The sequence below is a fragment of the Emys orbicularis genome, chromosome 4, assembly GCF_028017835.1.
Source record: "Emys orbicularis isolate rEmyOrb1 chromosome 4, rEmyOrb1.hap1, whole genome shotgun sequence".
NCBI lineage: Eukaryota > Metazoa > Chordata > Testudines > Emydidae > Emys > Emys orbicularis.
The window spans coordinates 153,827,340-153,855,020 of NC_088686.1; the positions used below are offsets into that span (position 1 = coordinate 153,827,340).

Sequence of the window (27,681 nt, forward strand, 5' to 3'; positions counted from 1 at the left end):
CGCTCAGCTCACACTCTGGCTTTCACAGCCTTGGTTATTACTGCAGGGTGATCCCAACACACACACAGTCCCAGATTTCCCCACCAAAATGTACGGCCTGTATTGTCCAGCCTTCTCCTGGACAGTCCTGATATAATATATCTTGATCCCCTTAGAGGGGCAATGGACCTAACAGTTTCCCACCCCAAATGGAGATATCCACACAGTTCACAATACTGGATTCATTTCAATTAAAGAAGAAAACAAATGTATTTAATCACAAAGGTAGATTTCAAGTGAGTACAAGTGATGAGGCATCAAAGTCAGAAATGGTTGCAAGAAAAACACTTCCTAGTACTAAGCTGAACAAACTAGACTTGGGGAAAAGTGAAGTCCCTTAGCACAGGTTTCCAGTAGAATTGCTGACCAAATTTTCAGGTCAGGATCAGTTCCTGAGGTCCAAGGGCTGCTTTTCTTTTCTTTTTTTGTCCTCTTAGGTGATAACTAGAGATGAACAGGGAGAAATAACAAGAGGTGTTTTTGCCCTTCTCTTTTACAGTTCAATCTCCCTTTGAAATGCATTTTTCTCAAAGCGACCCCTAGATAAAGTTCTCAGCTGAGTGGGGAGACATGAACTTTGGTGGCAAAGAGGTTTCATGCTGTTGTTTGCTAAAATGCAGGTCTGTTTGTTCCTGATTGCCTTCCTTGCCAAAGAATGGCTACTTGATAGGTGATGGCCCATCAGCTTTGAGGACACCTTGGCTAGAAGCGTTAACTTCTTTGGTTTTGAAAAACAGTTTTATCCACTCCCCAGATGTGTCTGGTAAACACACTTCAGTTGCGATTTCAGCTTAGACATAGTAGCTGACAGGTATTTTGAAATAAATCACCAAAATAATTGAAACTAGCGTGATTATATTGTGTTATGTTGACAAATAAAATATGCAGAATTTTAAAATATGGTTTGCAGAATGTTTATTTTTTTAGCACAGAATTCCCCAAGGAGTAATGCAAAAGTCTGAGTAGGCTGTGACCATCTGCTCTAAAATCCCCACACCTGTCTGCTCTTCCCCATACTGCTCAGCCAAGTCCCCCTTCCCTGCCCCCACAGCCTCTGCTGGGCATCATGGGGGACAGGACCACTCCCTGGTCTGAGTCTGCTGGCACTGTGCCAGATCCACTTGCTGCCAGAAGCCCCGCAGACCCTGGCGGTGGCAGAGGGGCATTGGTGAGCCAACTGGTGCCAGGGGAGGTTGCCCAGTTGAGCAAAGCGTTTGCCAATCAGCACAGCTGTACAGCCGCTCCCTGCTGTGAATGCGCTGGTGTATTCTCAGGAGTGAGCTCTGGGCAAGCTCTTGCCGCAGTCAGTGCATTGGAATGGCTGGCCACGGTGTGCATGCACTGATGAGGCATCAGTGGTGCTGAAGCTCTTGCCGCAATCATGACAGCTGTATGGCCGCTCCCTGGTGTGCTCTCAGGTATGAGATTATGCACTGGTGCTGGGTCAGCTTGTTGGCATTGCTGAATCTCTTACCATAGTATGCACAGCGGTGCGGCCGCTCCCCGGTGTGAGTATGTGTTGGTGGTTTGTCAGCATACTGGCATTGCTGAAGCTCTTGCCGCAATCGTCACAGCGATGCGGCCGCTCCCGTGTGCGTGCGCTGATGTTTTCTCAGGTGTCCGATCTGTGAAAAGTCCTTTCCGCAGTCAGCACAGCGGTATGGCCGCTCCCCGGTGTGCGTGCGCTGGTGTATTCTCAGGCTTGAGCTCTCTGCAAAGCTCTTGCCGCAGTTGGTGCAGCAATACGGCCGCTCCCCAGTGTGCGTGCGCTGGTGTATTCTCAGCTTCGAGTTCTCTGCAAAGCTCTTCCCACAGCTGATGCAGCGGTACGGCCGCTCCCCGCTGTGCGTGCGCTGGTGTATTCTCAGGTGTGCGATCTGTGCAAAGCCCTTGTCGCAGTCAGCACAGCGGTACGGCCGCTCCCCGGTGTGCGTGCGCTGGTGTATTCTCAGATATGCAATCTGTGCAAAATCCTTGCCGCACTCAGCGCAGTGGTGTGGGAGCTCCCCAGTGTGCGTGCGTTGGTGTCTTCTCAGGTGTGCGATCTGTGCAAAGCTCTTGTCACAGTCAGCACAGCGGTACGGCCGCTCCCCGTTGTGCGTGCGCTGGTGTATTCTCAGGTGTGCAATCTCTGCAAAGTCCTTGCCGCAGTCAGTGCAGTGGTACGGCCGCTCCCTGGTGTGCGTGCGCTGGTGTGTTCTCAGGCTTGAGCTGTGCGCAAATCTCTTGCCACAGTGGGGGCAGCAGCGCGGCCGCTCTCCGGTGTGCGTGCGCTGGTGTATTCTCAGATATGCAATCTGTGCAAAACCCTTGTCGCAGTCGGAGCAACGGTACGGCCGCTCCCCGGTGTGCGTGCGCTGGTGTATTCTCAGCTTTGAGCTCTCTGCAAAGCCCTTGTCGCAGTCAGAGCAACGGTATGGCTGCTCCCTGGCATGTGTGCGCTGGTGCTGGTTCAGCGTGGAGGGGTTGCTGAACCTCTTGTCGCAGTCAATGCAGTGTTGGGGACACTGGCCCATGGGGAGTCTCTGTTGTGTAGCCAGATCCGGTCTCTGGCTGAGTTTACCCCGGGGATGGACTGCGTCCTGTGCATGGATCCCTCTGTGGGCCGTGGGATACTGCATTCCTGCTGCGCTTTCCCCACATTCAGCCTGTGCCCTCTTTCCTCCCGGGATCTCCTGCCCTGCTGGAGAGAATAGAGGCAATCCCGGTGTTAGCTCATGGTTAAAACTACACCTTCAACAAAGATGGAAAAATGTCACGGATGGAGCGATTTCCCCATTTCTTCGTGATTGTTTTTTGGATGGGTGCCTCACCCTGCAATGGCAGCTCCTGTCCCGCAGGGCTGGACCCAACGCCTTGCTCTGGGCATTGAGACCTGGCCTGCGAGGTTCCAGTGCCACTCAGATTTGCCCCCGCCCACGGTCATGATGGTGGGGGAGGTGGGACAAACTTCAGTGAATGGCATTGCCACCCAGATCCACTCTAGCCCACCCCAACCCCTCTGCACCAGGCTGGGGTTAGGGTTGCAGCGCTAGGGGGAAGGTGCTTCTTTGGGTGGCTAGTGCCCGTTGGGCAGGGTGAGGAGGAGGGCAGGTTTTATTAAAAATCATGGAGCCATCACAGTAAATTTAAGGACCTGTGACGTTTACTAAACTTATATAACTGCTCTGTAATTTCTGACACAAAATGCCGCGACAGATCTGCAGCTAGACTCAGGGTGGTTCTACCCAATGTTGTTTGTGCAGCACCTGGTGCCTGCTCCCATGGGTCTCGTTTTATGCTTAAATTGTAGCCTGCCCAGGATACAGGCAGCGCTTGGCACAACAGGGCCCTGGTTTTGTTTTCGAAGTGATTTGGTTTTTATTTCAATCAGAGGGGTTTATTTACAGTTTTCACCAAAAAGGTAGCAGTGATCGGTCGACTAACATAGTGAACATCAGTTTCAATGGGGTAGGATCTGAGCCTAAAATAGGAAAAGAAATAGTTATGAATTACTTAGACAAGTTAGATGTCTTCAAGTCGGCAGGGCCTGATGAAATAAATCCTAGAATACATAAGGATCTGGCTGAAGAGATCTCTGAGCCATTAGTGATTATCTCTGAGAACTTGTGGAGGATGGTAGAGACACCCAAGGACTGGGTAAATATAGTACCTAACTATTGACAGGGGAATAAGGACAACTCAGGGAATTATAGACTAGATAACTTAACTTCAGTGCCTGGAAAGATAATGGACCAAGTAATCAAACATTCTATTTGTGACCACCTAGAAGGAAATAAAGTAATAACTAACAGTCAGCATGGATTTGCCAATAACAAATTATGTCAAATCAACCTAATATCCTCCTTTGACAGGTAACAAGCCTTGTGGATAGGGGAGAAGCAGAAGATGTCACATATCTTGACTTTAGTAAAGCTTTTGATACTGTCTTACATGACCTTCTCATAAATAAACTAGAGAAATATAGGCTAGGCAAAGCTACTATTGTTGGGAGATATATATATATACACATACACACACATACACACACACCCACTATGTTATAGGCTTGTGACGAAGTGGGGATTTGCCCTTGTTATGTTGTATGTGAGTCTTACTGTTGAGCCTATGTGAGTTTTACTGTTTTGCATGAATGTGTGCCTCAGTTTCCCTGTGTGCTGCACCAATATCTCAGTAGTGGGAATAGGGGTGTGTGACTTTGGCTGAGACCTCTGGGGCAGGTGAGGCTGCTCCAGCTGTCTGCATGTATGCTATAACCGGTGCCCTTTGTAACCTGAGACCAAGGAGGGGGATGCAACCAGGTGATGACCAGGTGACACTCTGGAGACAAGGAGAAGGAGCAGCAGCAACAGGGGGGTGTCGGAGGTCCAGTTGCTGGGAGTCTGCTTGGGGGGGACTGGAATAGGGGGAGTCCAGGACTTCTGGCCCAGGACTACCCAAGATGGACTTGGCTGAAAGTCACTGATTTCTGTGCTAATAAGTTCTGTCCTACGCTGTGTTCCTGTTGGCTAATAAACCTTCTGTTTTTCTGGTTGGCTGAGAGTCACGTCTGACTGCGGCGTTGGGGTGCAGGGCCCTCTGGCTTCCCCAGGAGCCCCGCCCGGGCAGACTCGCTGTGGGAAGAGCACGGTGTGGAAGAGGATGCTGAATGCTCTGAGGTCAGACCCAGGAAGGTCGAAGCTGTCTAAGGAGAGATATTAAGGAGTGCTGGATTTCGAGATGGGGTCTTACAGTTTTGGGGGAGTCCTTATTTAAATTGAATAAGGGTGACTCCTTATTTGTGGAATTTGTGAAGAAAAAAAATGTGTGGGGAGATCCCACGTGGAGAACTCATTACAGTACGTGTGAGTGAGTGAAAGAGCGCGTGGGGAGATACATTGAGGTGTTATTGTAACAAGGTTCAAAACACTGTTTAAGAAGAAAAGTAAAGGGATAGAGGAGGCATCCCAGTGGACTAAAGTTAAAGCCCCTTCTCTGTTAGAGAAGGAGATTATTGCATTTGGGACGTGCCCTTGGATGGAGGGTGCAGTGGAGCCCAGTGTAACGACAGATACCTTAGAACAGGGGTCGGCAACCTGCGGCACGCGTGCCAAACACGGTACGCGAGCCGATTTCGAGTGGCACGCAGCTCCCTGCTGCGGTCCCGGCCCCCAGCCCCACTCAACCCCCCCGCCCACCGCTCTCCCCTGCGGGGGCAGGAGGCAGAAGCTTGGTTCTGCGGCAGCCAAGCTTCCCCCCTCCCCCGCTTCTTCCCCCTGCGTGATGCTTTCCTGCCCCACCTCCTCTCCATCCCTGGCCAATCAGCTGATGGCCCTAGAGAGGGGGAGGGGTAAGAGCGGTAGCGTGCTCCCTGCTCCGTAGAGGACGCAGAGAGAGGTAGGGACAGAGCCAGGGGAAAGGGGGTGGAACAGGGCATATCCCTTCCAGCCCCCTGCCTTGAGCCGCCCAGGGCAGGGGGCTGGGAGCACCCCTACGAGCCAAGCACCCCAACCTTCTGCCCTGCACCCCCCCACCCCAACACACACTCAGCCCTCTGCCCTGAACCCCCCCACCCCAACACACACCCATCCCTCTGCCCTGACCCCCCCCACTCAGCCTTCTGCCCTGCACCCCCATACCCCCAGCCATCTGCCCTGAACCCCCACACCCCAACACACACCCAGCCTTCTGCCCTGCACCCCCCACAGCCCCCAGCCCTGATCTCTGAACCCCCCCCACACACACCCCAGCCTTCTGCCCGGAACCCCCTCCCCCAGCCCTCTGCCCTGACCCCTGAAACACCCCCCCCCAGGTCTGGGGTCCCAGCCGCAGGCCCTGATCAGCCTTCTGCCGGCCTAGATGAACAGAACCCCAGGCTGGCAGCGAGCTGACCAGGCTGGTGGCGTAAGATCAGCATTTTAATTTAATTTTAAATGACGCTTCTTAAACATTTTGAAAACCTTGTTTACTTTACATACAATAGTTTAGTTATATAATATAGACTTATAGAAAGAGACCTTCTAAAAACGTTAAAATGTATTACCGGCACGCGAAACCTTAAATTAGAGTGAATAAATGAAGACTCGGCACACCACTTCTGAAAGGTTGCCGACCCCTGCCTTAGAAAATATGTTTGAGAAATATGTACAGCTGTACAAGCCTAATGCCAGTAAAAAGCAAACGGCCGTAGTGTGGCTGTTGTGGCAAGCTATTAAAAAGGCAATTGCATGTAAGGGGCAATCTTGCGGAGTTACAAATATTGCAAGAGAATTCTAAAACTTGCCAGGAAAATTTGGAGTGGGAAGTGAGGCAGGCACAGATCATGCAAACTCAGTTAGAACAAATGGGGAAACAAAATAGGGAATTGGAAAAGAGAAGGGTGGATTGGGAAAAGATTAAGGCAGACAAAGATAAATTAGACCATCAAGTGGTAGGGATGAAATTATTAATTTGAGACCCAGAAAGGAGTAGATGTGACTCGGAATATCGCCTGGAGGTATTTGAGATTGAGGGGAGTCGATATGGATAAGTGGAATGGGAGACACACTGATGAATTGATCAAAGCAATGCAAAGGATGGAAGAGGAAATGTCTAAGGAGCAGAAAAGAGTTGCAGCTGTGCAAGCTGAGGGTTCAGGGAAACCCGCTCTATAGGGAGGCCCCGATGACAAGTAGCTCCCACAGGAAATCGGTCCCCAGGAGTGGGAGATGGTAACTAGATTAAGATGGGATTCAAATGGGAGGCCAAGGACAACTGTCACTGTGGGCGATAATGGGCCCAAAGATCCCTATTGGATAGTGGGACTGGTGTAAATAGTGTAAATAGAAGTTGTGATTTGACTCAATATGTGTCAGAGATTATTACAGCAGCCTCCTTTATTGGGGAAGGAGTGACAGGAAAAAATGTATCATTCAGTAGAAATAGCTACACCGAGAGAGAGTGGGGGATGTTTGTTGTAAAGAACAAATGCTTCAGATAGATCAGGCGGCTAAGCCAGTAATATTGGGGACTCCTTTTTTGAAGAGGAATTGGTTGGTTTTGGATTTAACTAATGCAGTTCTGTGGCGTGTGCCTGGCTGGACAGAAAGCGTCCTGACAGCAGGGTACATTCCAAGAATATGTGCTGCAGAAGCAGTGGAGGAGATTATATTGGATCAACAGGATGTGGGTAAAGGAGTTTCCCAGTGTATGGATTAAGAATAAAGCCGAATGTGATCAAATTGAAGCATGTGTTAAAATTGTGGGGGACAAAGTGCCACCGCAGAGACAATATAAATCTCCTGTGCAAGCAGAGGCAGGAATTGAGAAAATAATTGAATCATTAGAACAACAGGGAGTGATTGAAAAGGGGAATGCCACATACAATAGCCCAATTTGGCCCATATTAAAAGCCTCAGGAGACTGGAGATTGACAGTGGATTTTAGACAAATTAATAAAGCTGCCCCCCCATAGCACCAATAGTAGCAGATCTACTTCAAGTGATGGCAAGAATACAGGGGACCCCTAAATGGTTCTCGGTCATAGATTTGGCAAACTGTTTTTTCGCCATCCCATTGCATCCTGATTCTTGGGCCTGCTTTGCGTTGACTTTTAAGGGACAACAGTACTTGTTTAAAAGAATTCCCCAGGGCCTACATTGCGGTCCGGCTATTGCGCCCCAACATGTGGTGCAAAGACTGGATCAATTATCCAAAGAGGATCGTGAGAATGTCACCTCATATGTAGATGACATATTAGTGTGGGGGGGACATTAAGGAGGAGGTGGCTGAGTGGACTAAAAAAGTGTTGAGACTCATCCAGGAAACTGGTTTCAAGGCTAATAAAGAGAAAGCCCAACTAGTGCAGAGGAGAGTGAATTATTTGGGGGTGACCCTCAGGGAACAAGGAATTCAGGTAGATCAACAAAAGGTGAAATCATCAATGAATTTACCAAGGCCAGAGGATTCTCATGCGTTGACGTGATGTTAGGAGGGTTTAACTATTTAAGGAAACACATCTGGAATGTTGCCATTATAATTGTACCCTTGTGGCGTTTACTAAAAAAGAAAGGAGAATGGGAGTGGGGGCCTGAACAAGAAAAAGCTTTGTCATTTAAAACAAGCTTAAATGCAAGCTCCAGCATTGAAATTCCCAGAGATAAACAAGCTGTTTGTGATTAAGTTGGCAGCAACCCAACAAAGTCTAGCATGAGTACTAATGTAGGAAATTGACAGGAAGTTAATACCGGTAGCATACGAGTCTCGAAGATTAACTCCTACGAAGCAGCAGTTTGGGATCTGTGAAATACCATGTTTAGCTGCTGTGTGGGCCAGTGAAGCTTTTGCTTTGACTACTGGCACAGCCCTTGTTATAATACAAACACCTCACTCTCCCCTGAAGTATATTTTATTAGGGAAACTGCAGGGGAAAGGAGTATCGAATGACAGGATGGCCCAATGGACCTTGATGTTAACTAGCAGAGATGTTACTTATGAGAATAACAAACAAGCAATGATGTTACCCTATGCCCTCCTGACGGAAGGAGAGGAGCATGAATGCCCACTTCCAGACCGAAGTTAGTTGAAGACACCCCCCCGGTAGATGAAGTGTTAAGCCTCGGAGAAAAAGAGTTTTGGTTTACAGATGGTAGTTCATACTATGAAAACTCTAAGAAATATACGGGATATGTGGCTGTACAAATTGATGGGGAAACTATTTCTGGTTCTATGAGTATGACTTCAGCTCAGGGAGCAGAGGTCACAGCTCTTAGTGATCTGCTTAAACAGAAAAATAACGTTGCAGGCTGTCATGTCTATATGGATTCAGACTTTGTGGGACAAGGACTGTGATACTGGATTGGGATTTGGAAAAAGAATCCTTGGGAAACTGCTGAGGGGAAAAATTTGGTCCAAAAGGAGGATTGGAAATATCTCTATGATTGGTTGAAAAAACACCCTAGAAAATTAAGAGTAAGACATATTAAAGGTCATCAAAAGCGAGACGGGAATGAAAAAAAATTAAAAAATTAGCAGCAAAGGAACCTCTGGGAGTTCTGGGAGTTCCTAGAGCTCCAGCCATAAAACAGGATGTTAAACCTGAGGAAAGATGGGGAAACGGGAATATACAAGGGGGCTGTGCGGTGAATAACAAACAAACAAACAGGAGAGGTAAAGTGGGTACCTGACAAACTTCAAAGAGAAGAGATTATTAACCTGTGTCACTCTATGGTGCATCAAGGAATAGAGAATACTCTCTTTAAGGTAAAATAAATTGGAATATGGCCTCAGGTGCGAAAGGACGTAGAAAATTTTGTTAAAAACTGCATAAGGTGTGCACCACTGAATACACCACTGAATTCGAGACCCTTGTTGCACCAAAGAATTGTGGGGCCATGGAGTAGAATACAGGTTGATTATATTGATAAATTGCTTAAGACCCAAAGGGGGAATCAGTATTTATTAGTGATAGTAGATTCCTTTTCTGGATGGGTGGAGGCGATTCACATCAGAAATCATACTGCAGAGACCACTGCCAAAAAGTTGTGGGAAGTAATGTTTAGTAGATATGAAAAATTATGTGGCGGAGGTCTACGTTGGATATTAGGAAACACTATTTCACTACGAGGGTGGTGAAGCACTGGAATGGGTTACCTAGGGAGATGGTAGAATCTCCATCCGTAGAGGTTTTTAAGGCCCGGCTTGACAAAGCCCTGGCTGGGATGATTTAGTTGGTGTTGGTCCTGCTTTGAGCAAGGGATTGGACTAGATAACCTCCTGAGGTCTCTTCCAACCCTAATCTTCTATGATTCTATGAACTCCAAAAGTAATTTATTCTGATAATGGGCCACATTTTGTAGGAGGAGTAATTAAAAGTTTTATTAAAAGCTTTAGGAATAAAGCAACAACTACATATCCCCTATCATCCTCTATCGTCAGGACAGTAGAAAGGATGAATCAAACTATTAAACAAGCTCTATGCAAAGTAGTGCAAGACACTGGCAAAGATTGGGACGATAAATTGCCAATGGTGTTGGCGGCCATCCGAAGTAGTGATCTATTGGGTACTGGCTACCAGGCTTATCAAATTCTCTTTGGAAGGCCTATGAGATTGTGGAGCCCTTTATTGTACCCAAAAGAAGAGGAGATATCAGTTACTCAATGGGTAAGGGTGTTACCAATAGAATTTAAGAGAATGGAATTTAAACTGACTGACACCACTGAAAAAGCAAGAGACTATGTGAATTCTTGTGTGGCTCAGGACGGTAGATTATGGAAAATCGGAGATAGAGTAACGTATTTGAAATTAACATAGAAAAGTCATTTCCTGGAGTCTAGATGGGTTGGACCATTTTCCATCATGGATAAAATTTCACCTACTGTAGTGCAGATTAACAAGGGGGAAAAGGGAAAGTGGGTCCACACATCACAATTAAATTTATGGCCTAAAGATTAAATAATGTTCCTTTCTTTTTCTTTTAGTTTATCTTACAGAGGGAAAGGAATGCCCAATTGCACCGGAGATTATCCTGTACGGACCTTGGATTTGGAGCATGGATACGGTGCTACAATTTTTGTAATTGGTTTATTGTTTATGTTTGCTTTGCATTTTGTGCTTAGTAGAAGAATTGTGTTGTGTGCGTTATATTTTAGGAAGAGAAAAAAATAATACCGGAGCTCGAGCGAAGATAGAAGAGGTTAGTGTAAGTATTTAGAATAATACGGCCAGAAGGATTGGATATTATTCCTATGGAATAATGGCCATGACTTCAATTTTGAATTATGAGGATCCTCAATAAGGGTGAAAATATGGTTTTTTGCTTTTAAGTTTTTTGAATATTTGGGGAAATGTAGGGGTACTTGGATATACATATGGGAGCACCTCTAGGATGGAGGTATGGATAAAAGGGAAAAATACATTAGACTATTCGTGGGATAGAATGGGAAAAACAGGACCAAACAAAACCAGATGTAAAGAAAAACCCTTTTGAGGTAAAATGTGAAATATGGTGGGAAGATGGCAAAAATGTGACAGGGGAATATCTAAGGCCAAAAGATTTGATATTGAGATGTTGCAAGGGAAAATGTCAGCTTTGGGTAAGATTTTGGGATACAGACACGTGACAAAATTTTGGTGCATTATCGGAACAAGGAATAAGAAGTGTGGAACTCCAACTGAAACAAGCCCAACCCTTTAAAACATCTCTAAATGTAAATCTATTTGGTGTGTCTGAGATTGACAATAAAACTAACAATACGATGTGTACAGATGCAAACCTATGGGATACAATACATAGAGAGAATGGTTAATCTGTTAAGTAATGGACCATGGCCTTTTGAATGGTTCAAAGATCCTCATATATGGAATCAACGAATTGCAAGATGAAAGAAATATATAGAGTTTAATTGGGACAAAGCCACTCTGAGGGTGGAGTGGAAAGGCAGAATGCTGTTACACAACACAGGGAAGCAAAAAAAAATAAATAAATAAAAAAGCAGCAATGGCCTGGGTGTTGCCAAAAATTATTAATGAAGAGTTATAGAAAATAGAAATAAGTGGGACACACTTGATTCAAGAAGAAAGGGATTATAAATTAGTAGAATTGATGAAACATTATGAAGAGTGGGGATGAAGTAAGTGGGTGTGCCTACAACTAACTTGGTCCCTAGAGGGATGTCATTTGAACCATTCAAGCAGACAATGTACCATGCAATATTTAGCCTCTCATGGCACAAGAGTGTTTGATTTAGTTAACGGGTGTATTTGTGTGGTAGCCACTGAAAAAAATGTATTTTGGGGAAGTATGACAGAAAAAGGCCCAATTGAGTCATGTAAATGTAATGTAACAGAGGTCATTATTAATAGAATTATTTACCAAGGTCCTCTATTTTTAAAAAAGGAAATTGTTTGGGAACCAAAAGATGTGGACTGGTCCTTTGATTTGGGGATACATTGGGAACAATGGAAAAAATTTATTGATGAAAGCAAAAAAAAAAAAAAAAAAAAAAAATCAGGCAATATGCAAAAGATATATCTAAGTCTGCTCAGCTGGGAAAAATAAACATTTTGATCCACAATGGTCAAATATTAAAATTGGGGAAAGAAGGAGAAGAATTGGCAATTTCTCGTTGGTATGATATTTTCAAAGGATGGTCTCCCAGTGTCACAGCTCTTCTAAATTTAATGCTACATCCTATTGTGATATTATTTGCATTAATTATTTTGTTAACCTTTATTATGTTATGTTTATACTGCCGAATAAGAAAGCGACAAGAAGTTTTGGAGCAAGTGATATATAAAATTGAATTGCTTGCGAAATTATAAAGTGATACAATAGTTAATGGCATTAATCATGTATCAAGAGGGGGGAATGTCGGGATACATACATACATATATACACACACACACACATTGTGATTCATCTATAACGTATTACATGGATATGTCATTGAGGCCTGGTATGAATGACGCGTGCTTGACATGAATACGTGCGTTGCAACTTAGCAACCGAAGCAAGAACATACGGTCAAGGACTATTAGAACTATCTGTGCAAAAACAATCTTGTTTTGTTCAGAGAAAAATACGGAAAATGAACAGAAAAGGAAACACCACCAGCTGGACTGATATAAAATTGTATAAGAATTGGAGGAAATGGCACGCCTTGGATCATGGCAGCTCGCCCAGGATTGTCTCTTTGGAATTGTATGGGTAGAAGGCCTAGTAAACAAAGGGAAAGAACCGAGGACGTGACAGAATGGACTATAAATGTTCGCCTATGACTTCTGCAAATTGGAGTTGTTTACTGATCCAGAGCTCCGTGTGGGTATAGATGTGGTTTTCGCTGGCTCTCCGCATCTTATGATCAGAAGGAATCTCAACTGGCCATCGGGCCCATTCTGACCTTTGGACTCTGGGATAGTTTGTTTGGGGTATGAATGTGTACCGAGTAAGGTTTGTTTTGTAATCAATAAAGACCATTTAGAGTATTATATACCAACACTTTGTCCGGTACCTGCCTGCTCCCCAAACCCATAGGGAGACCTCTACTGAGGGTCTAACACTCCTAGTGATGGAAAATCCATTTTGTCCTGAGGGGAGCTCTCCCAGTGGTTCATTCCTACCAAGATAAACACTGGCCCCTAATTCCCAGCCTCAATTAGTCTCCCTTCTGCTCCCAGCCAGTGGATCTCGCTCTGCCTTTGTCTTCTACATCAAGGAGCCCTTCACTAGCAGGTGTGTAAATCAGAAGGGATCAGATTATTATGACTCACCTGAGGAGGGGCTCTCAGGCTCGGAGCTTTCCCTGGAGTTCTCGGCATCCCTGATCCAGAGCTCAGTCTCCCCTATCTCGATCCGGTGGATTAAGTCCGGTTTGGAACCTGAATAGCCTGTTTGGGGGGAAAGTTTTATAACTAAAGTTTTGGCTGCAGGGGCTCAATTATATGTTGGTGCAGCCCAGCACAACAGGGCCCCGACCTCGGTCAGGGTGTGTCTGTGCAGCACCTGGCACGACGGGACACTGATCTCGGTCGCTGCTTCAGAGGAAAGTGCAGGAGATCCCAAGCAGGAGAATAATGAAATAAACCTTCCTTAGAGGAGATTTCTTCTGGTGTCCCACCAGGCAAGTTCAGTTCATACTCTGAAGCAGCAACGTCTATGACCCGTCTCAATTTGCAGTGGGGGCTGAGTTTTAAATCCTTACTAGGGGAACTCTAGAATGGATGTTCCATAGAAATATCCCATTCTGCTATCATCTTGGCCTCTATGCTATCTTGTGGCACTACGTTCCATAAGACAACTGTGTAACACCGATTTTCTTTAATGAGTTGAAACACCATTGAACCCCCATTACTCTCAGATTAAGAGACAGGGTGAGTAGAAAGTCCTCAACCACCTTCTCTCTGGTCATTCACTTACCCAACTGTCCCCCCGAAAATTTACCATGGGGGAAGATTTTGGAAGAAGGGAACTTTGCTCCTTTGCCATCTTATAGCTGTTGAAAACAGTTTGCAATATGTCATTAAGGCATCGGCCACAACGTGTCATGGCAGGTGGCACCATTCAGAGCTACCAGTTCTTGCACATAGGGTGCAAGCATTGTTCAACTGTACAGTTGTTAAATATACTATGTTCATTCTTTTGGGGGAGGTGGGGAGCTGTTGCAGCAGCAGCATTTCCCTGCCTTATTTGTCTAACTAGAGTCAGTTCTTGAGGCACAGTTGTTACTCATGTAACTGTTTGCTACCACCTCTGTGCCAGGACGGAGGAAGGTAATGCAAAATAAACAAGTTACACTGAGATTAGCCCCAGGCTCTGTAGCCCTGAGTTCTGCTCCAGCAGGAAGCCACCGCTCAGCCCAGAGCTGCACATGGCAGCTGAGGTATGGAGGGAACCCAGACATTTCACAGCTGTTAAAATGAAGCGCAATTGGTCCTTACCCAGGGAAACGAGGGCCCAATAATTCCTCAGCATCTGGTCCCGGTACAGATGCTTCTCTCGCTGGGATAAGAGCTCCCACTCCTCCCGGGTGAAATACAGAGCGACGTCCTCGAACGCCACCTGGAGCTGCTGGCACAAGCGTTACACACTCAGCACCTTCCGCTCCAGCCCCCAGCCCGGAGTCTCAGCAGGGGACGCGGTTTCTAGGGGAGCGACTCCCAGGGAACCCCCGGCCCAGCAGCTGTGACCCAGGGAGACCCCGCTCTCGGCTTTGTGGGCAGGTCCCGGGGCCCCAAAGCCGCTCCCCGGCCCCAGCGCTCCGGCTGCTGCAGCCCCTGCGCCCCCGGACTGCGCTGGTGCGAAGCGGGACCCCGGGTCCTGCCTGGCCCCACCGCGCTGAGCCGCTCCCTGCCCCGGGGCAGCGCCACCCCCGGGAGCTGCTGCTGCAGCCCCCAGCCCCGGGGTCACTAGCGCGGGAGGGACCCGGGTCCCGGCCCCCCTCGGCTCCCAGCCGGGACCAGCCAGTGCCCGGCGGGGGAGTCCCCGCCCCGCGTCCTACCTGCGCCGGCCCCGCTGCAGCCATCACCGGGCTCGGCTCCGGCCGCTTCCTCCAGCCGGGCAGCGACTTCTCTGCCCGCTCCCCGCCCTGGGGCTGCAGCTGGGACACGCCCCGCGCACGGGCCGGGTTGGGACCCAGGGGGCCGGGCTGGCCCGGGAAGGCCCCGCCCCACTCGCTGCGGGACGCGCCGGCTCCAGCCCTGCTGCGCTCCCCGCCCGCCCCCGGCTCAAGGGCCCCGCGCCTGCGCCGTCAGCTCCAGCAGCCGGGGGAGGCCCCAGCGAAGGGACCTTCCGGCCCAGCTCCCCGGGCGCCTGGGTCCCGTGTCCGGCCGCCGGGGCGCTCGCGGCACCTGGAGCCCGGGCGGCAGGAGCCCGTTACAGGGCAGCCCGGTCCCCGCCCCTGGGCTGTGAGTGGGGCCCCGCTGCACCGTGGGGAGCTGGGAGCCCGGACTCCTGGGTTCTCTCCCGGCTCTGGGAGGGGAGTGGGGACTAGTGGGTACAAGAGGGCCCCGGCCAGACTCTGCAGCGTGTGTCACAGTAAGAGACGGGTCGGGCTGTGTGGTTTGTGTGTGGAGATCACAGGGGATCACACCCCCGGCTGCTGTGTCGTGTGTGTGTGTGTTAGAGGAAGCCAGTGTATGTATGAGCGTTACAGGAGCTCACACTTGGCTGTAGTGTGTGTGTGTGTGTGTTTCGGGGGGGCTGAGCAGTATGTGTGTTATATGTGTGTATGTTACAGGAGCTCCCATCCAGCTGTGTAACCTGTGTGTGTGTGTTTCAGGAGCTCACACCCATGTCCCTGCCCAGCGCCATGGCGAGGGCCGCGGCCCTGTACAGATGCCGTGTTCTGGCCTCGGTACTGGCACTGAAGGAGCTGGTGCCCAGGCTAGCTGCCCCTTCCCCCCGCTCATCATGCCGGGCCCTGCACACCTCAGGTGCCACCCCCGCCGGCCACAACAAATGGTCCAAGGTCAAGCACATCAAGGGCCCCCGGGACGTCGAGCGCAGCCGGCTCTTCCAGAAGCTCACCATGCTGCTGCGCTTTGCTGTGAAAGGTGCGGGGGTGGGGGGGGGGGGCAGGAGAGGTGGATCCTGTGCGTGATACAGCCCCAGACAGAGGGGGCACTACAGAGCCCTGCCAGCTTCCCAGTGCCCCACAGGCCCTATCACAGCCAGAGGGAGGGCTACAGAGCCCTGCCAGCTTCCCAGTGCCCCACAGGCCCTGTCACAGCCAGAGGGAAGGCTACAGAGACTTCCCACCTCCCAGTACCTGATGGGGCCCAGCCCTAGCCAGAGGCTGTGGCTACAGAGCCCTGCCAGCCCAGCCTTGACCAGTAGCGCTTCCCCTAACCCCAGCACCCCCTAACCTCTGTTATCCTCCCTGGCTGCTGGAGGAGAGGATGCTGGTCTGTGGGGTAGTGTCTCTCCCCTTCTCCACCGGACCTTTCCTTTGTCCCACAGCACCTCCTGTAAGGTGGCTGGGTCTGTGCTCCACTCTAGTAGCTGTTTCGCATAAGAGGGGGGCAGCCCAGTCCCTGGGGTTCAGGCGGCCTGAGGTAACAGATAACGGTGGCTGAAGGGAGGAAGGGCCTTGGGCTAGGTGGTTTGGAGCAGGGAGGGTCACCAGGGACCTCAGGACTCCTGGGTTCTATCCCTGGCTCTGGGAGGGGGATAGTGGGTTAGAGTAAGGGGGTCTCAGAGTCAGGACACCTGGATTCTATCCCTGGCTCTGGGAGGGGATTGGAGGCTGGTGGGTTATAGCAATGGGAGCTGGGAATCAGGACTGTCTGGAATGGGATCACAGCCATGTCTCCCTTATGACACCCCCTTTCTGTCCTATTGCAGAAGGGGGACCCAACCCTGATCTCAATTCCAACCTGGCCAACATCATTGAGCAGTGCCGGAGCAAGAGCATGCCCAAAGCATCCATTGAGGTGGCCATCAAGGGAGGGGTACGTAGCCGGGTCCTGCCAGCTCAGCGGGCAGAGGGGCTTATAGGCTGCAGCCTTGCTGCATTCTCTGGGCCAGGCCAGGCTATGCAGAGGGGCATTGGGAGCCTTGAACGAGGCTGGGCTTGTGGCTACGGTGCTGGGCTGGGCTACAGGACTTGTGATTTCTATTCCTAGCTCTGCCACTTACTCCCTCTGTGACCTTGGGCAAATCACTTGGGTCATAGGGAATTGCCAGATTGGATCAGAGCAGAGGTGTGTCCACTCCAGTGTCCTGTTTCCAGCACCAGAGGCTGCAGAGGCAGGTGTAAGAATCCCTCAGTAGCATATGTGGGGATAATCATCCTGCGTTAGGTCTCAGCTTGGTCTGTAATAGTTACAGTCAGCTCAAGCCCTGAAGCAGGAGGTTTAATATCCCTGCCAGAAGTTGTTTGCTAAGTTCTTGCCCCCGTGACATCCTGTGGCAGTGAGTTCCACAGGATAATCACCCATTGTGTGAAAAAGTATTTTCTATGATCAGCTTTGAATTTCCCACCTTTTATTTCAAGGAACATTGAACATTGTTACAAGTAGAGATGATTGGGAAACAGAATATCCATCCCACGGGAGATTCTGACACTTCTAATTTGTTTTCATGCTGAATCAGATTAGAAAATGTAGATTTTAAAATATTTAGTGGAAAGAAAATTCAGACAATACAATTCAGACACAATTATTTCCTTTTACTAATGCCATAACCTTGTAATTTAATAGAAAATATTAAACCTACATTGAAATTAATATAATAATGTAAAATTGGAATGAACTGGAACAATACAGTCAAAACGAAGTGTTACCTTAGTAAAACACATTTTTCGTATTCTTGAACTGAGAAAATTTAAGTGATTCATTTTCACATCAAAATTCATTGAAATTGACAAGCTCTTGTGAAATGTTTCGATTCTAACAAAACTACCTTTTCCAATGGAAAACTGTTTTGCTGCCACTGTTTTGACCATCTGTGGTTATAGGATGGTGAGAGCAGATGCTCTCAATCTCCGTTCTCTGTCCAGCCCTCTGTTAGTTCAAGAGCATCCCTTTATACAATCCCAAGATGGGGCAGCTTGACGTCAGGGACTTGGTTCTCAGAAAGTGCCAGGGTCCCAGTCTCTGGAAGTCACACTCCTTTAAGCCCTCTCAAATTGGGGCCCCAACCCTATGTGGGCTTGTAAGAGGTCCAGACTCACCCCTGCGGCGCCTCCTGCTGGTCATCCAGGGAATTAGCTCACCAGCCTCTGGAGCGCCCTCTGCAGGCCGGTGATCCACCTTGTCCTCTGCACTGGCCCCCGTGTCCCTCCCAGGACCCCGGTGCCCCTTGCTCTGGGTGCTGCCCCCTGGCAATACCCACACACACACACACACACTAGGTCTCCCCTCCCAGGGGAACCCCCACCCACTATCCCCACCTTGCCTCAGCACTAGGCCACTGCCAGTCACCAACTAGCCCCCGCTCCCTGGGGCAGACTGCAGTATAGGCCACTCATCACTGGCAAGGGGGGTTTGGACCTGCTGCCTTGGCCTAGCCCTGGGCTGCCCTCTGCAACCCCCAATACCCCTTGGCCTTCCGCTAGGCCACAGCCTGGGGCTATCCAGGCTGGAGCTCCCCAGCCCTGCTCCACTCAGGTACCCTGTGTCGAGCTCCCTGCAGCCAGGCCCTTCTCTCTCTGAATGTAGAGAGAGACTCTGAGTGCCTAGCTCCCAGCCTCTTATATAGGGCCAGCTGGGGCCTGATTGGGACGTGGCCCAGCTGTGGCTACTTCCCCAATCAGCCCAGTAGCTTTTCCCTTTGCCCCAGCCCTCTGCCAGGGCTGTTTTAAACCCCTCAGGCAGGAGCGGGGTAGCCACCCCACTACAGGGCCCCAAAATAAGTGGCCTGCGTCCATTTCTCCTGATTCTATTCAACCCTAGGGTTAGGGTTGAAACATGTCTGTCATAGACCCAGGACAGCCCAACAGTGAACATGTAATAAATTTGGCATTGGTTTGTCTGTGCCTCAGTTTCCCTGTTTGCAAATAGGGTCTGAGATAATAAACCCATTTGTATTTGCCCAATCAAAAGTCACCCAGTTGCAAAATGCACACACATGCACAAGGGTGAAAACTGCAAAATGAACTAGAGCAAATGGAAACCGCCCCCCCCCCCCCCCACACACACACACACACACACACCCGGTATTGCTACCAGTAACTTTTGATTGGTTAGTTTGGTCACACTGTACTGTTATGTTTTTCCTGGGGGCGGTGGAATGTGCATCTAATCTTCTCTTGTAAATTCATTTTTGAAAATGTCCTGGTTCAAAAAATGTATCCGGGGGGGGAGGAGCTTGTTTCAGAGTGGGGGGGAAAGAATAGCAAAAATAATTGTGAAAGATTTAGTGAAAACTCAAGTACTCTTACACAGGAATAGTCTGTGGTTCCCATTTTCTCCACCCTGTGTCCTGTCTATAGATTATATGTTCTTTGAGGCAGGGACTGTCAACTACTTGGTGTATCTGTGCAGCACTTGTTGCGATGGGGGTCGCCGTGTATCTGTGCATGCCCAGTGTGACGGGGACTTTTTCTCAGTGACCATGTGCCGGAGCAGCACCCGGCACAATGGGGACCAAATCTCAGTTACTGTCTGTCTCTGCCGTGCCCAGTGGGACAGGGCTACAGTCTTAGTCATGGTGTGTCTGTGCTGGGGTCCAGCCCAACGGGGCCCCAAACTTGTTCACCATGAGTCTAAGCTCCCTGTAAGCTCTGCAGCCGCGCAGAAGCCTATTTAGAGCTGCACAGGCGCTTAGGGAACCTGCCCGGGGACCTACCAGGGAAGGGGCCCCCCTCCCCCAGCCACAACTCACCCTGTGGCCTGGACTCAGCCGCGGCTGGATTGGGCCGCGGCTGGCCCCAGGCCTGGCCCGGACCTGCTGGGGCCAGGGGGAGGGGTGCCTATCCTCCAGCCCCAGAGCTCCCGTGGCGGGGACAGGCGCCTCTCCCCCCACCCAAGCCCAGGTGTTGCTGTGGGGAGAGCGCTGGGGGGAGTCCTCTCTCCCCGCAATAGGCCTGGAGCACCCTCCTGCACCCTAAACCCCTCATCTCCACCCCAGAGCCTGCACCCCCAGCCGGAGCCCTCACCCCCTGCACCCCAACCCTCTGCCCCAGCCCTGAGCCCCTCATCCCCGGCCCCACCCCAGAGCCTGCACCGCCAGCCAGAGCCCCTGCACCGCAACCCTCTGCCCCAGCCCTGAGCCCCCTCCCACAAGAACCCCTCGGCCCCTCCCCCACCACATGAATTTTGTTATGTGCACCAATGTGAAGATGATGTGTCACACTTCACCTCCGTATTGGTGCACATAATGAACAAAATTCATTCCGCACATTGGTGGGAAAAATTAGAGGGAACACTGCCATGGGTACGTCTACACAGCAATGAAATATCTGTGGCTGGCCTGGGTCAGCTGGCTTGAGCTCGTGGGCCTTGGGCTGCAGGGCTGTAAAGTTGCCACGTAGATGTTTGGGCTTGGACTGAAGTCTAGGCTCTGGGTGCTGTCAGTGATAGGAGACTGGGCTAGATGGACCTAGATCGTTGGGCTCAACAGGTAGTGATCAACGGCTCGATGTCTAGCTGGCAGCCGGTATCTTGCGGAGTGCCTCAGGGGGTCTGTCCTGGGGCCGGTTTTGTTCAACATCTTCATTAATGATCTGGATAATGGGATGGATTGCACCCTCAGCAAGTTCGCGGATGACACTAAGCTGGGGGGAGAGGTAGATATGCTGGAGGGTAGGGATAGGGTCCAGAGTGACCTAGACAAATTGGAGGATTGGGCCAAAAGAAATCTGATGATGTTCAACAGGACAAGTGCAGAGTCCTGCACTTAGGACGGAAGAATCCCATGCACCGCTACAGGCTGGGGACCGACTGGCTAAGCGGCAGTTCTGCAGAAAAGGACCTGGGGATTACAGTGGATGAGAAGCTGGATATGAGTCAGCAGTGTGCCCTTGTTGCCAAGAAGGCTAACGGCATATTGGGCTGCATTAGTAGGAGCATTGCTAGCAGATCGAGGGAAGTGATTATTCCCCTCTATTTGGCACTGGTGAGGCCATATCTGGAGTATTCTGTCCAGTTTTGGGCCCCCCACTACAGAAAGGATGTGGACAAATTGGAGAGAGTCCAGCGAAGGGCAACAAAAATGATTAGGGGGCTGGGGCACATGACTTATGAGGAGAGGCTGAGGGAACTGGCCTTGTTTAGTCTGCAGAAGAGAAGAGTGAAGGGGGATTTGATAGCAGCCTTCAACTATCTGAAGGGGGCTTCCAAAGAGGATGGAGCTAGGCTGTTCCCCGTGGTGGCAGATGATAGAACAAGGAGAAATGGTCCCGAGTTGCAGTGGGGGAGGTCTAGGTTGGATATTAGGAAACACTATTTCACTAGGAGGGTGGTGAAGCACTGGAATGGGTTACCTAGGTAGGTGGTGGAATCTCCTTCCTTAAAGGTTTTTAAGGCCTGGCTTGACAAAGCCCTGGCTGGGATGATTTAGTTGGTGTTGGTCCTGCTTTGAGCTGGGGGTTGGACTAGATGACCTCCTGAGGTCCCTTCCAACCCTAATCTTCTAGGATTCTATGACCTTGGTGTTGATCCCATATGGCAAAGCCTACAATCTATTGCTCCAGAGGGCCCCCTCCTTTGCCCCAGTTTCCAGGTCTGGTGCTCCACTTCATATCATAAACACTGAGTGTTTCTATGGCTCCAGTTTGCCGTTGGATCCCTTGTGCATGTGCGTCCAGAGAGGAAGCAGGAGCCATTCCTGGGTAGTGCAGGAGCCACCAGTAACGTATATCTGGGGCCTGGGGATGGATGGAGACTTGGCCTTTATTGTTTAACCGCAGGACCTCCTGTTAGTATATTGGCCTGTTTGTTAGCCTGGGGCAGAATTTTGGGCTTGACTTTTGATGCTCTTTTATCCTTACTAATATCTGTGAGCAAAGACACTATGTGTTACTTCTACCCAGCCAGATGGGCTTGTTAGTACAATGAGAGGAGAGTGTTAAAAGTGTTACTGGGTGTGGCTGGGTGTATAATATCTGAGCATATGCTGGAAGGCTGCCTGGCACTTCTCTCAAGCCAAGGTCAAGCAACCAGTTAGGAGGGGCAAGAGGGGATGGGGAGGAGGCATGAGAAACACTAAAGGCCAAAGAAAGGCCTGGCCTTGGCCAGAACACAACCTCACTCCTTACCCCTCCATTGGGATACAAAAGAGGTGGTACCACGACCCCAGACTCATGACCCTCCGAAAAGGGACATGACCATAAATTGTAAGGGGTGGGACCAGGGACGTGCACTGCAGGTATATTTGGGCCTGCTAAGGAGGTGGGAATAGGGAACAGGGACACAGGTAAAGGCTCTGTGGCATCAGAGCCATGGAGATGCTTGCTTGAAACTAACCCCAATAAACATTGCATTGCCTGCAATGTTCCCTCTAATTTTTCCATCCATGTGCGGAATAAATTTTGTTATGTGCACCGAGGTATGCGTGGATGTGCACCACCCGTAGAAATAAAAAGGTTAATTACTCCAGCCAGGACAGGTTAGGCATTTTAGAACTCACTACTCAAAGAATTAAATTTAAGTGTAAGAGAGAAATAAAAATTATGAAATGCATAGACCAGTCAAAACTCTAAAATAACACACTTTGAAAGAATAAAATTACAGAGAATATATGTGCATTGAAGGAAGTACCAAGAAGTAACAACAATAATACAAGTATGTGTTGGGAGGTGAGTGTGAACGAGACTGTGTGTGTGTGTGTGAGAGACACAGAGACTCTGGGTGTGTGCTGGCTGCTGGAGAAAGCCATGCACTCTCTCTTTAAGTCACTCACTGAAAGCTCTCCTGCTCTGTCCCGAGCCCTGTTTCCCCGCCTCTGCTCTAGGGAGATGGGCTACAGGGGGAGGGGGAAGAGTGTGTGTGTGTGAGAGAGACTGAGCGCTGGCTGCTGGGGAAATCTCAGGAACCGTGCACTGTCTCTTTAAGAAAGGCACCCAGCCACTCACCATTCAGACCTCAGACCACAGCAGCTCCTAGTCCTAAGCCAGGCTGTCCCCTCTGCCCTACTCTGCGGAGGTGGGGTACAGGGGTGGGGGAAGTGGGACACCCTGACATCAGCACCCTCCTCTCCCACCCCTGCTCTGCATAGCCAGCAGGAGGGTTTCGGGAGAAGTTGCAGTACAGAGCAACGTGAGGGGAGGGGCACCTGAACACACATTGCTGGCTGTACGGGCTCTCTAATCAGCTGGCCGGCATTTGAATCTCTCCTGCGTGGCCAAGTGCGCAGCTTACAGGGAACACAGAGTGCCTGCACTTTGGACTTCCCCAGTCTTCTGCTTTCTGTCTGCATGACAAGAACCAGGGGAGGGGGTGAAGGGAAAGCCCCCTAACACCTCCCAAGACATAAGCCCAGCTGCAGAGCTGAATCTGCCCCTTCTCGCTGCAGGACAAAGGGAAGAGCTCCTCGTACCTGCTCTACGAAGCCAGAGGCCCTGGGGGATCTGCGCTGCTCATTGAGGTGCTGACGGACAATGCAAAGCGAGCCTACCAGGATATTCGGCTCATCCTGAGCCGCAATGGGTCAGTCCTTCCCTGCCGGGCCCGACAATCCTGCATTTCATTGCACAAAGGCCCTTCCCGTGCTCCATGCAATGACCAAACCCGACACTTCTGGGTCTTAAAACATGAGTGTCTAGTGGTTGAGATAAACACAATGCATTAGTGCAAGGGAAATAGCTGGCTAACTCTCTCTACAGCCTGGCCACAACATACAGTCTACATGGGGGTCAGGGCTGGTCTGTACATGAAGTTGTAATAAGCAAGGCCTTGGGTTGAATTATCAAAAGCACCTAAGTGGTTTAGGAGCCATAGTCCCATTTTCAAAAGTGACTTTCAGCCTTTAGGAGCCCAAGTCTTGGAAAATCAATGGGATTCAGGTTCCTAAGTCATTTAGATTCTTTGGGAAATGTTACCCCGGGTTTACTGGAACAGGTGCACCGGATTAACTTAAATGGGTTTAATTAAACTGGTGCACACCTGTGGCATTAATTTAGCTGGAATAAATGGGCCAAAGGTGTTAACCTAACAATGTCACTGTCCAACATTAAAAAGTGTTTAACAAGGTTCGGGGTTTGGTATACAGAGACCTCATGCTGCTTAGCAGCATGGCAAACACCCCACTAAAAATCCTTTTGTTAAAGATTCAGAAAAGAGGGCAAAACAGTTAAAGCCTTTGAGATGTAAAGTATTGAGTAAGGCTTTGATTTTAATAACTTCCCTTCTGGATGGAGAGAGTCTTTAGATGTCAAACAAGGGTTTCTCCGGTCTCTTAGATGGTCACAAAGATGGTGATTACTGGTCTTTGCGCTAAAAAAATAAGTTAGTTGAGATGAGCTGAAGCCGTTGCTGCTGCTGCTAAAGTCTGATCGCATTTTATCTCATGTTTAGGGCTTTGTCTGCACTGCTAAGAGACACCCGTGGCTGGCCCATGCCGGCTGGCTTGGGCTAAGAGGCTGTTTATCTGTGGTGTACACATTTAGGTCAGGATGGAGCCTGAGCTCTGGGACCCCATGAGGGGGGAAGGTCCCAGAGCTTGGGCTCGGATGTCTACACTGCAATTAAACAGCCCCTTAGCGCGAGCCCGAGTCAAGTGGCACGGGCCAGAAGCAGGTGTCCAATTGCAGTAGAGACATAACCTGGGATTCAGCTCGAGCTGGTAGGGGTGGTGATGTCATCTGAGTCCCTATCTTTGGCCTGGTCTGGTCAGGATATCCCTGAGGATTAGGATGAAAGGGGTCTGGGTCTAATAGTCTCCATCGGTTCTTCCCATATTTCCCCCTAAATTACTTTAAGGACCCCAAAATGTACCGATGGGTGGAATAGCCAAGCCCCTTGTTATCCTGTTCAGCAATTAGGCCTAATTTCCGATTCACCAATTTTGGTTCATTAATTTCTAGTTCCACATCTTTGGTGTTTAGTACGGATGATTTCAACATAGCCCTTGAGTTATACTAGTCAGCCTTTTTGTTTTAGACTACTTCATTCTTTCTGTCTCTTTCATACCTTTTCCCATCAGCATTTGTTATTAGGGCAAATATAGTGCCAATCTATAAAAAGGGAAATAAGGACTACCCAGGGAGTTACAGACCAGTCATCTTAACTTCAGTACCTGGAAAGATAATAGAGAAACTAATTAAGCAATCAATTTGCAAACACCTAGAAGATAAGGTAACAGTCATCATGGATTTGCCAAGAACCCCAACTCCTGCACCCAAACTCCCTCCCAGAGCCTGCACCTTGCACCCCCACCTGCCCCCCAACCCCCTACCCCAGCCTGGTAAAAGTGAATGAGGGAGAGAGCAAGCGATGGAGGGAGGGGTTGGATTGAGCTGGGGGTGGAGTGAGCGGGGGGCAGGGCCTCGGAGAAGGGTAAGAGGTGATGTGATCCTGGTCTATAAGCACCGACATGGGGAGGGGATTTGTGAGAGCAGATGGGTCTTCAACCACCAGACAAAGGGAGAGTGAGATCCACTGGCTGGGAGCTGAAGGGAGACAAATTCAGGCTGGGAACAATGAGCCCATGGTTACCAGGGAGGGGAATGAATCACTGGAACAGCTCCCCAAGGGACGAGGTGGATTCTCCATCACTGGGAGTCTGTCAGTGGAGAGGGGGTGTCTTTTTCTCAAAGGCCTCTCCAGCTCAGCCGGGAGTTACTGGACTGGCAGCAGGAATCACTGGGGGAGATTCTCTGGCCTGGGCTAGGCAGGAGTCGGGGCTGGATGAGCACAATGGGATAAATTCAGTACGCTGAGAGCCTTCACGCTCTCTCTCTGAGGCAGGTGAATCATTCTTGTGGCTCTTCTCTGAGCCCTTCCCCCCTCGTCTCCATCCTGTGCAAGGCACGAATCCCCTGGAGCAGCATCCAGGAATGGTCTCTCATGCTGTATAGAAGTGACTCCCTGTCCCCTGATGTCCCCCTTTTTCCCATGCAGGGCGCAGATGTCCGACGGGGCCCGGCACAGCTTTGACAAGAAGGGGGTGATCACGGTCAGCGGGCAGGACTCTCAGCAGAGGCCAGTGGCCCTGGAGCAGGCCCTGGAGCTGGCGATCGAGGCCGGGGCCCAGGATGTGTGGGAAGAAGACGACGAGGAGGAGCGAGCAGTTCTGAAGGTGGGTGTGTGTGACGGGGCTCCCTGGCTAACATAGTGGCAAGGCCATTGTGGCCCTTGCCACTGGGCCCTCCCGCTGCTGCAGTGAGGGCTGCTGGGAGAACGTGGGACTGCGGAGCGGGAGATACCATCAGCCAATGGGGGGCAGCAGCCGGTTGATGTAATTGCTCAGGCACCAATCGGGGCCCACCTGGTGCTAATCTGGTTCGGGGGACAGGTGTGGAGATATGTGGGGGTCTGGCTGGTTCTGATCCAAGCCCAGGTGATGGGGGAGATACATGAGGGTCTGGCTGGCACTGATCTGGCCGGGGAAGGGGAGGAATCGTGGGGATCTGGTATTGCTCTGGCCCAGGGGAGGGGAGAGATGTGGGGTTCTGGCTGGTGTAGCTCTGGCTCAGGGGGATTATACACAGGATATGTGGGAGGCATTGGCAGGGTATGCTTTGCAATTACCCTCGAGAATGCTATGGGAGCATAAGGAGGTTGGAAACAGCCCCCCTCAGGGTCTTCCCTGGCTGGCATGGGCATTGCTCGCTGCCCTCTGTCCCATTCCCTGCTTCCCCAGGGGGACTGTCTATAAGTGAGAGCTGCCTCGAGGCTGCTGTAGCAAACACCTGGGGGCTCGTCCTGCACTCCCTGTCCCACCAGAGTGACTGCCTGGGCCCTCCTTTGCTGCCGTTATTCCTGGGGTGGGGGATTAAATCCCCTGGAGCCGCAGTGCAGGGACAGGGTGAATGGGGGGTCAGACGGCAAGTTAGCTGGTAGCCAGCACCAGGCATTGAACTAGCGACGTCCGGATCTGAAGAGGCAGGCTCTACAGATCAGGCCCAGCAGGGGCGACGTGGCCCACACTGTCTGTTCAGCGGGCACCCACGCTGCTCTGCTGCGGCCCGGGGGGCCAGTGGGCAGGTTTCCAGCCCCTCACAGCCCCTGTCCTGTCCTCTCCCCTCAGTTTGTGTGTGAGGTGCCATCACTGCACCAGGTGCGGGAGAAGCTGGACTCGCTGGGGCTACAGTCGCTCTCCGCTGCCCTGGAGTTCATCCCCAATGCCAGGGTGCGGCTGTCTGATGAGGAGATGGAGCGGGCATCCCAGCTGCTGGCCACGCTGGGCGACTGCCAGGAGGTGATCCGGGTCTACGACAACATCGAGTAGGGGCCAGCGCAGGGGGGTAGCAGATGGATGGTGACAAGGCACGTCGGTCCCGGCTTGGCCTAGTCCTGGCCTAAGATCAGCCCATATGGTGGGCAATGGGTGCAGCTCAGCTTGAGATCCTCCTGTATGGACGGCAACCGGTGTGTGGTTCACAGCTTGGCCTAGTCCCTTGGATCAGGAGCCCATGGGGCAACCATTTCAGGACTCTGCCTCATCCTGCCCTGGGATTGGACGCCTGAGCGCCACGTGGTTTAGGGCTCGGCCCAAGATGGGGCTTAATTTGAGATTTCTTCCCAGGGTGAACCATCCCCATCGCTTTCGGGCCATTAGTAACAGGTGCAGCTCTCCAGGTTGC

The 27,681-nt window shown here is 50.4% G+C and overlaps 2 protein-coding genes across 2 annotated transcripts in view; one reads left to right on the forward strand and one right to left on the reverse strand.

The window, feature by feature from the left end:
* Window positions 1–1,251: 1,251 nt before the first annotated feature.
* The window catches only part of LOC135877941 (zinc finger protein 208-like), a 77,990-nt gene continuing 51,560 nt past the window's right edge, over window positions 1,252–27,681 (reverse strand). Inside the window, exon 8 of the mRNA XM_065403463.1 lies at window positions 1,252–2,467. Coding sequence (XP_065259535.1) covers window positions 1,608–2,467 — 860 coding nt within the window. The 3' untranslated portion in view covers window positions 1,252–1,607. The remainder of the gene's footprint in view (window positions 2,468–27,681) is intronic.
* Window positions 15,473–27,670, forward strand: LOC135877361 (translational activator of cytochrome c oxidase 1). The gene is made up of 6 exons (XM_065402788.1): window positions 15,473–15,530; window positions 15,775–16,048; window positions 16,839–16,945; window positions 23,451–23,584; window positions 25,997–26,174; window positions 27,126–27,670. Exons 2-6 carry the CDS (start codon window positions 15,787–15,789, stop codon window positions 27,324–27,326), a joined length of 882 nt encoding a protein of 293 aa, XP_065258860.1. The 5' UTR covers window positions 15,473–15,530; window positions 15,775–15,786; the 3' UTR covers window positions 27,327–27,670.

Excerpts from the sequence above, each read along its gene's own strand:
- LOC135877361 (XM_065402788.1), top strand. The coding sequence starts at position 15,787 with ATGTCCCTGCCCAGCGCCATGGCGAGGGCCGCGGCCCTGTACAGATGC. Across the intron at positions 16,049-16,838 it reads GCTGCGCTTTGCTGTGAAAG|AAGGGGGACCCAACCCTGAT; the intron begins GTGCGGGGGTGG and ends GTCCTATTGCAG. Across the intron at positions 16,946-23,450 it reads AGGTGGCCATCAAGGGAGGG|GACAAAGGGAAGAGCTCCTC; the intron begins GTACGTAGCCGG and ends TTCTCGCTGCAG.